Source organism: Somniosus microcephalus, unplaced genomic scaffold (genome assembly GCF_052327205.1).
Source record: "Somniosus microcephalus isolate GS21.2 unplaced genomic scaffold, FLI_Smic_1.0 unresolved_chr2, whole genome shotgun sequence".
NCBI lineage: Eukaryota > Metazoa > Chordata > Chondrichthyes > Squaliformes > Somniosidae > Somniosus > Somniosus microcephalus.
Genome location: NW_028225180.1, coordinates 8,255,564 through 8,267,797, shown reverse-complemented (window position 1 = coordinate 8,267,797; position 12,234 = coordinate 8,255,564). Strand labels below are relative to the sequence as shown.

The 12,234-nt window shown below is 49.1% G+C and overlaps 1 protein-coding gene across 3 annotated transcripts in view; it reads right to left on the bottom strand.

Moving 5' to 3' along the window:
* Positions 1-1,211: 1,211 nt before the first annotated feature.
* LOC147092069 (uncharacterized) overlaps positions 1,212-12,234 on the bottom strand; it is a 53,543-nt gene continuing 42,520 nt past the window's right edge. For all 3 annotated transcript variants that reach the window (XM_085975812.1, XM_085975811.1, XM_085975810.1), the window contains 2 exons: positions 5,715-5,840; positions 1,212-2,076 (listed from right to left, as the gene is read on the bottom strand). In XM_085975812.1, coding sequence (XP_085831938.1) covers positions 2,038-2,076; positions 5,715-5,840 — 165 coding nt within the window. In that variant the 3' untranslated portion in view covers positions 1,212-2,037. The remainder of the gene's footprint in view (positions 2,077-5,714; positions 5,841-12,234) is intronic.

Sequence of the window (12,234 nt, the reverse complement as noted above, 5' to 3'; positions counted from 1 at the left end):
GGCCCTTCGAGCCTGCTCCGCCATTCAACGAGATCATGGCTGATCATCCAAACCCTAGCACCCGGTCCCTACACTGACAGCCATCCCACCCAAACCCTATCCCAGTAACCCCACGTATTTAATCCCCCCTAACACTAAGGGCCAATTTTTATCATGGCCAATCAACCTAACCCGCACATCTTTGGACTGTGGGAGGAAACCGGAGCACCCGGAGGAAACACATGCAAACACGGGGAGAATGTGCAAACTCCACACAGACAATCCCCCAATCTTACACCCAGCCATCACAACCAAACTGCAAAAAATAGATATGTATCTACCTTCAATAAATGTATTAAAATATGAGGGAGGTGGTGGTGAAATTGCGCTGTATGATTAACACACATATGAAATACCTACTGGAGTTGTTAACTTTTGACACTAAATATTATTTGATCGTGTTTAAAAAAAGGAGACTTACATTTAGACAGTGCCTTTCATGACCTCAGGACTTCCCAAAGCACTTTACAGCCAATGAAGTACTTTTGAAGTTTTAACCTCTCAGTTCTTGGGTTAGGCTGCTGTAATTTGACTCAATACTCCTGTCGGGGGAGAGCAATAGCATCCTGTACCGAGCGTGTGAGTGCAAGTCAGGTGAGGGCAGAATTGAGCGTGCCCTGATGCTCAGTGTGTGATTAGACGCTCACTGTCAAAAAGACTTGCATTTATATAACGCCTATCACAACCTCAGGACATCCCAAAACGCTTTACAGCCAATGAAGTACTTTTGAAGTGTCGTCACTAATTTGCACACAGCAAGATCCCACAAACAGCAATGTGATAAATGACCAGAAAATCGGTGTTTTTTTTGAGATGTTGATTGCGGGATAAATATTGGCCAGGACACCGGGGAGAACTGCCCTCTGCGCTTCTTCAAAATAGTGCCATGGGATCTTTTACGTCCACCTGAGAGGACATGGTTTAGCATCTCATCCGAAAGACGGCACCTTCGACAGTGCAGTACTCCCTCAGTACTGCTCTGGAGTGTCAGCCTAGAGTTTTGTTTAGGATTCGGATGGCAGGATCACACCGCAGGATTTCAGCCAAGGTGTGTTTCACAGGGGTCTCCTGACATGAGTTGTGCGCTAAGTGTTCCTGAACACTTCCCCTCCCCGCCCACGTTTTTAGCAGTGCCCAGAAATGGTAACGTTTGAAATTCATGAGACTTAAAATTTTGTAGCCAGGCAAAGATTTATTGAAATTGTAACCATTACAACAGTAAAAAAAAATGTGTGCGCAAAATCATGAACTATTGCGAAATGGAGTAACTTGGTTTGCCCTCTGCGCGACATATTGGGAGTTCTGCTCTGCTGTTGTGTTAAAAACACATACTCCAACAGAGCCAAGCTAGGCAATAAAATGAACTCGCAAAACGTAACCTGCTGGGTGACTGCAACAAAGTGAAAGGCTGTTTTTTAAACCGAGTAAAAGCTATTTTTTTTCCGTGGTTGTCGTTAGCTGGAATGTATTCATTGCTCCTCTTCACAGCTGCACAATAGCATTATTTAGCCAGAAACGCAAGCAACTCCGTAGCGCCTCGAACATTCCCATTCAGCCTCTCGGATGAGCCTCTTCTCTGCATGTGAAGTGACCATCGCTCAGAAAAGAACGATTTTCTTTTTAACACGCCATTTGTTCATGCAAAGATTAATTGGCATGCACGTGAAGATTTACATGTTGCCCCCAACCCACCCCATCCAACCACAGTAGCACGGTAAGAATTCCTCTAGTTCCAGGGGGGGGCACCACCTACCCAAACGTTTAGAACAAGCTTCTAAAACAACGTTGTACCAAACAGGAGAAGATCATGAACCATACGGAAAACAGAGGAATCCTCAGCCAGTCTGTTCAGGAACCGTAACAATTTACTAATCATTTGTGTACCAATGTTACATGCAGCAGAGTACGAGCATCCTGCACTTCTCTTTCAGACCAAGGCAATTTCCCAATGTATGTTCGCCAACAAGCAAACTCTGCTCCTAATTTGAGGTTCACATTTCAACTGGAGTGGGACGGATGCCTTGCAATCACGTCATGCTGCAAAAGAATAAAATATAATGAGATGTGAGTTGCATAAAAAAGGACAGACTTTCGTTTATATAGTGCCTATCAAATCGCTCAGAAATGTCTCAAAGTGCTTCAAAGACAATGTGGGGGACTATAGTGTAAAACTGATGCTATCAGATCAGTCGGCCCTCAGAGAGGGAGCAGAGATTGACTAAAATGGTACCAGGGATGAGGGATTTCAGTTACGTGGAGAGACTGGAGAAGCTGGGATTGTTCTCCTTAGAGCAGAGAAGGTTAAGGGGAGATTGACCAGAATGGTACCAGGGATGAGGGACTTCAGTTACGTGGAGAGACTTAGAGAAGCTGGGATTGTTCTCCTTAGAGCAGAGAAGGTTAAGGGGAGATTTAATAGAGATGTTCAAAATTATGACAGGTTTTGATGCAGTAGATGGGGAGAAACTGTTTCCAGTGGCAGGAGGGTTGGTAACCAGAGGACACAGAGTTAAGATAATTGGCAAAAGAACCAGAGGGGGAGACAAGGAGATTTTTAAAAAATTGCAGCGAGTTGTTACGAGCTGGAATGCACTTCCTGAAAGGGCGGTGGAAGCAGATTCAATAGTAGCTGTCAAAAGCCAATTGGATATGTGTGTGAAAAGCAAAAATTTGCAGGGCTATGGGGGCAAGAGCAGGGGGAGAGGGACTAATTGGACAGCTATTTCAAAGAGCCAGCATAGAAACATAGAGGATAGGAGCAGGAGTAGGCCATTCGGCCCCTCGAGCCTGTTCCGCCATTCAATGAGATCATGGCTGATCATCCAAATTCAGTACCCTGTCCCTGCCTTCTCACCATACCCCTTTGATCCCTTTAGCCTTTAAGAAATATATCTAACTCCTTCTTGAATATATTTAATGAATTGGCCTCTACTGCCTTGTGTGGTAGAGAATTCCACAGGTTCACCACTCTCTGGGTGAAGAAATTCCTCCTCATCTCTGTCCTAAATGGCTTACCCCTTATCCTTAGACTGTGACCCCTGGTTCTGGACTCCCCCGCCATCGGGAACATCCTTCCTGCATCTCGTCTGTCTAGTCCTGTTAGAATTTTATAAGTTTCAATGAGATCCCCTCTCATTCTTCTATACTCCAGCGAGTACAAGCCCAATCGACCCAACCTCTCCTCATACATCATTCCTGCCATCCCAGGTATCTTCTATGCTGTAACATTCTATGGGGGAGAAATTGGGTGGAGCCGCAAACGGGGCGCCGAGCTCGCCTGGGCGCCAGATTTTGCGCTGCGATCAGAGCAGCAGCGATCACCGGAAATTCAGCTTGAGCGCCCCAAGAGTGACACGGGGTGAGGTTCGAGGCGCTCCGCGTCCCTCTTAGGGCGCTGAAACTGAATATTGCAGCTCAACATGCCGCAGCGTGTGGCGCGCTGCGGTACTGCAGGCCTTCCATTCTTAAGGGGGAGGGGCCTGCACCAGCGCGATGAGCGATCGCGAGTGCCGGCAAAAGAGCCCGGCACCGAGGAGAAGTGCCGGGCTCTCGGAAAACAGCCGGCACTGCCGCGGGGGGAGAACAGGAGGCCGGGGACGGAGGTGCTGGCAGGCGGCCGCCGAAAAAAACGGCCGCCCTGCACCTCCACCTTAATTTGCGCCACTGCCGCCACAGGTAGGCCCCGTGAACTGGGCGCGATTAGCGAGCGGTGCTACAGAGGCGGTCGCTGCCAAATATCGCGATCGGGGCGGTAGCGGGGCGCTGCGCACACCGATGATGTCATCGGTGGCGGCGCAGCGCAACAGACTAACGCCACCATTAGCGCCCCAGCTAAATATCGCGGGAGGTGTGGCCAGTGGCGCTAAAGCCACTGAGTGCCCTCTTTAGGCGCTAACTGGTGGCGCAGCCCACCGAATTTCTCCCTATGAATCTATGATTTATACATCCCTCCTAATTTTAAAATCCATTCAATGAGTTTTGGGAAAACGGGCGAGTGATCTGATATATCACCAATTTTACACTATTGTCCAAAGTCAAAATTCCCCCCAATGAAGGACGTTTGAAGGGCAGGAACTGTTGCTATTTAGGCAAATATGGCAGCTGTTTTGCACACAGCAACATTCCACAGATAGCAGTAAGATGAATGTTCAGAAGAACTCCCTTCTCTTCCAATAGAGTGCCGTGGGAACTTTAACACCCAGCTGTACCACCAGTAGACGGGGCCTCGGTTTAACTAAAGGACACTCCTCTGGACAGCAAATCACAGAAAGAAAGACCTGCATTTATTTAGCGCCTTACATGACCTCAGGACGTCCCAAAGCACTTCACAGCCATTGAAGTACTTTGGAAGTATTGTAATGTAGGAAACACGGCAGCCAATTTGTGCACAGCAAGCTCCAACAAACAGCAATGTGATAGTGACCAGATGGTGACATTTCAGTGATGTTGGTTGAGGGATAAATATTGGCCCCAGGACACCGGGGAGAACTCCCCTGCTCTTTTTCAAAATAGTGCCATGGGATCTTTTACATGCACCTGAGAGGGCAGATGGGGCCTCGGTTTAACGTCTCATCCGAGAGGCGGCACCTCCAACAGTGCAGCGCCATCAATTTAAGATAGAAAAATATATTGCTGGGATTAGATGAAGAAGGGGTGGGAGGAGGCTCGTGTGAAGCATAAACACCGGCATAGACCTGCTGGGCCGAATGGCCTGTTTCTGTAATAATGTTAACATTAACTCTGTTTCTCTCTCCACAGATGCTGCCTGACCTGCTGAGTATTTCCAGCACTTTCAGTTCTTATTTCAGATTTCCAGCATCCGCAGAATTTTGCTATTGTATTGGCCTGTTTCTGTGCTGTAAATACTTTGTAAACTATTAGGGGGCTAAAATCGGTTGATTTGCGCCTCCCTAAGAGTGCGCTAACGGGGCACAAATCAACTAGTGCCTGGGCGCGGCGCTGCTAACACCTCCCACAAAAGTCAGCGGGAGGTTAGCGGCGGTGTTAATCGTTAGCGCTGCGTGGCGCTGTGCCGCCGGTGATGACATCATCACCGTGCGCAGCGCCACGGCTGTAACATTGGGTGGCGCCCCCCTGACTTACTGCCGGACGCTATGTCCGCCGGGGTCAGGGGGGCCTACCTGTGACTGGGGCGGCGCTAGTTAAAGGGCAGGTGGCGGGGGGCCATTTTTGCTGCTGGCCGCCTGCCAGCACCCGCCCCCGTTGCTGTCCCCGTGAAGCCCCACCGTGGAGTGCCGGCTGCGCTCCATGAGCCCGGCCCTCCTCGAGAGCTGGGCTCGTTTGCTAGCGTTCCGGATCCCTGGACACCGGGACGCGCTGCGCCAGGCCCTGCCCTTTTAATAAGGGGAGGAAGGCCTGCAGTACCGCGGCACGTAGCGCTGTGATATTGGCTCGCAGCGCCCCAAGAGGGACGTGAGGTTCTTCCAGTAGTGCCCCCTCCTCCCTCTCGGGGCGCTACCTGGGAAAATCGGCCGTGGGGGCGCTAACTTTTTCGGGCCCGCCAAAGATAGCGCCCCATACCCAATTTTTACCCCTTAGTCTCCCTTACTTCTCCTTCAATTTGATACCAACTGACCCATCGCTAGCAACAAGTTTTACTTTATTCTTTGTCCTTGCTCCTCCCACCTTCTCGATACACTGGGCACTGTTCTTACCAGAGTTGTGTAAGCGTTCTCAAAATGAAATAAGCTCTTGTAGTTATAAAAGGCAATGATCATCGCGATGCCCATCTCCAACACTGTGAAGAGCAGGAGAGCTATCGTTAAGGAAAATGTCGTCGCCTGTTGGAAGCAAGGCACAAGGTCGATTAGCTCTTAGCTCTTGTAAAATAATTACACATTTCATGGCACTTCATATTGGTGAAGTTGGAGATAAAGACAAACTTTCAATCTTCACTGAGCTGAGCCTTGTCAAACATGTGTATGGAGATGAGCAGAACACAAAAGGACTGCTTTTGGAATTGAAACAGGCTAACTAGCTCCAGCCCCACAACCCTCCGAGATCTCTGCGCTCCTCCAATTCTAGACTCATGCGCATCCCGATTTTAATCGCTCCACCTTTGGCGGCCGTGGCTTCAGCTGCCTAGGCCCCAAAGGTCTGGAATTCCCTCCCTAAGCCTCTCTTTCCTCCCTTAAGATGCTCCTTAAAACCTACCTCTTTGACCAAGCTTTTGGTCGCCTGTCCTAATATCTCATGTGGCTCGGTGTCAAATGTTGTTTTATAACGCTCCTGTGAAGTGCCTTGGGATGTTTTAGTCCGTTAATGGTGTTCTGTAAGTGCACGTTGTTGTTCTTGTAAGGGCTGTGTGGAACAGTGGGATACATCAGACTGGCTGGGGTCTGCGGACCCAAGTAAGGGCCATACGAGGGCCCCAGAGGGGTTGGCGATGATTGACATGTCTGTCTCTCTGGCGTTGGGCACAGAAGGACAGTATCTGGAGAATTCTGTATTTTACTGCCTTTCCATGTGGCTGTATACGAGCAAATATGTTTCTGCAACGAAAGCACTGTATTCCAAAGAGTGCCAATACCAGCTGCCCCAATCCTCCAAGTGTCAATATCTGCAGTGTACCCCTCAGAGTGTCAATATCCGCAGTCCCCATCCCCAGAGTGTCAATATCTGCAGTCCCCATCCTCAGAGTGTCAATATCCGCAGTCCCCATCCCCAGAGTGTCAATATCTGCAGTCCCCATCCCCAGAGTGTCAATATCCGCAGTCCCCATCCCCAGAGTGTCAATATCCGCAGTCCCCATCCCCAGAGTGTCAATATCCGCAGTCCCCATCCCCAGAGTGTCAATATCCGCAGTGTACCCCTCAGAGTGTCAATATCCGCAGTCCCCATCCCCAGAGTGTCAATATCCGCAGTCCCCATCCCCAGAGTGTCAATATCCGCAGTCCCCATCCCCAGAGTGTCAATATCCGCAGTCCCCATCCCCAGAGTGTCAATATCCGCAGTCCCCATCCCCAGAGTGTCAATATCCGCAGTCCCCATCCCCAGAGTGTCAATATCCGCAGTCCCCATCCCCAGAGTGTCAATATCCGCAGTCCCCATCCCCAGAGTGTCAATATCCGCAGTCCCCATCCCCAGAGTGTCAATATCCGCAGTCCCCATCCCCAGAGTGTCAATATCCGCAGTCCCCATCCCCAGAGTGTCAATATCCGCAGTCCCACCCCTCAGTGTCAATATCCGCAGTCCCACCCCTCAGAGTGTCAATATCCGCAGTCCCACCCCTCAGAGTGTCAATATCCGCAGTCCCCATCCCCAGAGTGTCAATATCCGCAGTCCCACCCCTCAGAGTGTCAATATCCACAGTCCCACCCCTCAGAGTGTCAATATCCGCAGTCCCCATCCCCAGAGTGTCAATATCCGCAGTCCCACCCCTCAGAGTGTCAATATCCGCAGTCCCACCCCTCAGAGTGTCAATATCTGCAGTCCCACCCCTCAGAGTGTCAATATCCGCAGTGTACCCCTCAGAGTGTCAATATCCGCAGTCCCCAGCCCCAGAGTGTCAATAACCGCAGTCCCACCCCTCAGAGTGTCAATATCCGCAGTCCCACCCCCTCAGAGTGTCAATATCTGCAGTCCCACCCCTCAGAGTGTCAATATCTGCAGTCCCACCCCTCAGAGTGTCAATATCCGCAGTCCCACCCCTCAGTGTCAATATCTGCAGTCCCACCCCCTCAGAGTGTCAATATCTGCAGTCCCACCCCTCAGAGTGTCAATATCTGCAGTCCCACCCCTCAGAGTGTCAATATCTGCAGTCCCACCCCTCAGAGTGTCAATATCTGCAGTCCCACCCCTCAGAGTGTCAATATCTGCAGTCCCACCCCTCAAAGTGTCAATATCTGCAGTCCCACCCCTCAGAGTGTCAATATCTGCAGTCCCACCCCCTCAGAGTGTCAATATCTGCAGTCCCACCCCTCAGAGTGTCAATATCTGCAGTCCCACCCCTCAGAGTGTCAATATCTGCAGTCCCACCGCCTCAGAGTGTCAATATCTGCAGTCCCACCCCCTCAGAGTGTCAATATCTGCAGTCCCACCCCTTCAGAGTGTCAATATCTGCAGTCCCACCCCCTCAAATTGTCAATATCTGCAGTCCCACGCCTCAGAGTGTCAATATCTGCAGTCCCACCCCTCAGTGTCAATATCTGCAGTCCCACCCCTCAGAGTGTCAATATCTGCAGTCCCACCCCTCAGAGTGTCAATATCTGCAGTCCCACCCCTCAGAGTGTCAATATCTGCAGTCCCCACCCCGCAGAGTGTCAATATCTGCAGTCCCCACTCCTCAGAGTGTCAATATCTACAGTCCCCACCCTCAAGAGTGTCAATATCTGCAGTCCCACCCCTCAGAGTGTCAATATCTGCAGACCCACTCCTCAGAGTGTCAATAGCTGCAGTCCCCACCCCTCAGAGTGTCAATATCTGCAGTCCCACCCCCTCAGAGAGTCAATATCTGCAGTCCCACCCCTCAGAGTGTCAATATCTGCAGTCCCAATTGCAATAGGTCTGTGGGTTGGGTAGAGTCAATGATAGGACAATTGTACAGGGTCTGTGGGTTGGGTAGAGTCAATGTGAGGACAATTGTACAGGGTCTGTGGGTTGGGTAGAGTCAATGATAGGACAATTGTACAGGGTCTGTGGGTTGGGTAGAATCAATGACAGGACAATTGTACATGGTCTGTGGGTTGGGTAGAATCAATGACAGGACAATTGTACAGGGTCTGTTGGTTGGGTAGAATCAATGACAGGACAATTGTACAGGGTCTGTCGGTTGGGTAGAATCAATGACAGGACAATTGTACAGGGTCTGTGGGTTGGGTAGAGTCAATGTGAGGACAATTGTACACGGTCTGTGGGTTGGGTAGAGTTTTTTTATTAAAATTTTTTTTTTTTTAATTCATTGATGGGATGTGGGTGTCGCTGGCTAGGCCTGCATTTAGTGCCCATCCCTAATTGCCCTTGAGAAGATGGTGGTGAGCCGCCTTCTTGAACCGCTGCAGTCCATATGGTGTAGGTACACCCACAATGCTGTTAGGAAGGGAGTTCCAGGATTTTGGCCCAGCGACAGTGAAGGAATGGCGATACAGGTCCAAGTCAGGATGGTACATAGATACATAGAAGATAGGAGCAGGAGTAGGCCATTCGGCCCTTCGTGCCTGCTCCGCCATTTAATGAGATCATGGCTGATCCTTTAATTCAGTATCCCGTCCCCGCCTTCTCTCCGTAACCCTTAACCCCTTTTGCCCGTAGAAATATATCTAATTCCCTCTTAAATATATTTAATGAGCTGGCGTACACTGCCCTCTGTGGCAATGAGTTCCACAGGTTCACCACTCTCTGAGTGAAGAAATTCCCCCTCATCTCTGTCCTAAATGGTTTAGCCCTTATCCTTAAATTATGTCCTCTAGTTCTGTTCTCACCCGCCAAGGGAAACATTCCTTCTGCATCCAGTCTGTCTAGACCTGTCAGAATTTTATACACTTCTATGAGGTCCCCTCTCAATCTTCTAAACTCCAGTGTGTACATCCCTAAACTACATAGTCTCTCCTCATAGGTCATTCCCGCCATTCCTGGTATCAGCCTGGTGAATCGCCGCTGCACCCCCTCCATGGCAAGAACATCCTTCCTCAGATGAGGCGACCAAAACTGTACACAGTACTCGAGGTGTGGTCTCACCAGTGCCCTGTACAGCTGCAGCAAGGTATCCCTGTTCCTGTATTCTAACCCTTTTGCTATGAAGGCCAGCATACCGTTTGCCTTCTTGACCGCCTGTTGCACCTGCATGCTCGCCTTCAGTGACTGGTGTACAAGAACACCCAGGTCTCTCTGTACTTCCCCCTCTCCCAATCTATTGCCATTTAAATAATAATTTGCCCTCCCGTTCCTGCACCCAAGGTGGATAACTTCGCACTTGTCCACATTATAGTGCATCTGCCATTTATCCGCCCAATCGCCCAGTCTGTCCAAATCGCTCTGGAGCTTCCTGGTCTCTTCCTCTGAGCCCACCCCACCTCCTAGTTTAGTGTCGTCTGCAAATTTGGAAATGCTGCATCCGACTCCCTGATCCAGGTCATTAATGTAAATTGTGAACAGCTGGGGGCCCAGGACAGATCCCTGTGGTACCCCACTTGTTACTGCCTGCCATTCAGAAAATGAGCCGTTTATTCCAACTCTCTGTTTTCTATCTGACAGCCAGTTCCCTATCCACGCCAAAACTTTCCCCTTTATCCCATGAGCCTCAATTTTCCATGCTAATCTTTTATGTGGGACCTTATCGAAGGCCTTTTGGAAGTCCAGGTACACCACATCTACTGGCTCTCCCCCATCTATTCTACCAGTTACTCCCTCAAAAAATTCCAAAAGATTAGTCAAGCACGATTTACCCTTTGTAAATCCATGTTGACTCTGTCCTATCCTGTCCCCATTTGCTAAGTGCTCCGCTATTTCATCCTTAATGATGGACTCCAGCATTTTGCCCACAACTGATGTAAGGCTTACAGGTCTGTAATTACCTGCTTTTTCCCTACCCCCCTTTTTGAATAGTGGGGTAACGTTAGCTACCCTCCAATCCATCGGCACTGTTCCCGAGTCTAATGAATTCTGAAAAATCATCCTTAGTGCATCCGCTATCTCTAGGGCCACCTCCTTCAGTACCCTAGGATGCATGTTATCAGGCCCTGGGGATTTGTCCACCTTCAATCCCTTTAGCTTCCTTAACACCATATCCTTAGAGATATTGATTTGCGTCAGTTCCTCCTTTGCCAATGTCCCTATTTTTCCCGATATCCCAGGGAGGTTTTTTGTGTCTTCCTTCGTAAAGACTGACCCAAAGTATGCATTTAGTTGATCTGCCATTTCCTTATTTCCCATTATATATTCCCCCGTATCTGACTGCAATGGACCAACTTTGGTTTTCACCAGTCTTTTCCTTTTGATATATTTATAAAAGCTTTTGGAGTTAGTTTTTATATTTTCCGCCAGCTTGTTTTCGTAAGCTATTTTGCCCCTCTTGATTATGCCCTTTGCCCTCCTTTGCTCTATCTTAAACTGTTCCCAATCTTCCGCTCTGGCGCTTTTTTTGGCTATTTTATACGCCCTATCTTTGGATTTTATGCTGTCTCTAATTTCCCCTGTTATCCACGGTTGAGTCACCTTTTTAGATTTCCTTTTATGCCAGATTGGTATAAACAATTTTTGCAATTTTGTCATTCTATCTTTAAATGTTTGCCATTGTTTATCTACCTCCAGTCCTCTCAGGAACGTTGTCCAATCAGACCTACTCAGTTCCCGTCTCATGGCATCATAATTCCCCTTGTTTAAATTCAGGACCTTAGTCTCTGAGTCAATTTCTTCGCTCTCCATTTCGAGTGAGAAATCGATCATGTTATGATCGCTCTGACCCAAGGGTCCCCGTACAACAAGATTACTGATTAGTCCCTTCTCATTGCACAGTACCCAGTCCAATATAGCCTGTTCCCGAGTTGGTTCCTCGACATATTGATCCAGATAACCATCCCTTAAACACTCAAGGAATTCCTCCTCCTCATTATTTTTACTGATTAGGCTAGTCCAATCTATATGTAAGTTAAAGTCACCTATGATGACAGCTGTGCTCTTATTGCACGCTTCTCTAATTTCCCTCGTGATGCCCTCCCTAACCTCTATTTGTGTGGCTTGGAGGGGAACTTGTAGGTGGTGATGTTCCCATGCGTCTGCTGCCCTTGCCCTTCTAAGTGGTAGAGGTCGCGGGTTTGGAAGGTGCTTTTGAAGGAGCTTTGGCGAGTTGCTGCAGTGCATCTTGTAGATGGTACACACTGCAGCCACAGTGCGCCGGTGGTGGAGGGAGTGAATGTTGAAGGTGGTGGATGGAGTGCCAATCAAGCGGGCTGCTTTATCCTGAATGGTGTCGAGCTTCTTGAGTGTTGTTGGAGCTGCACTCATCCAGGCAAGTGGAGAGTATTTCATCACACTCCTGACTTGTGCCTTGTAGATGGTGGAAAGGCTTTGGGGAGTCAGGAGGTGAGACACTCGCCGCAGAATACCCAGCCTCTGGCCTGCTTTTGTAGTCACAGTATTTATATGGCTGGTCCAGTTCAGTTTCTGATCAATGGTAACCCCCAGGATGTTGATAGTGGGGGATTCAGCGATGGTAGTGCCATTGAATGTCAAGCGGAG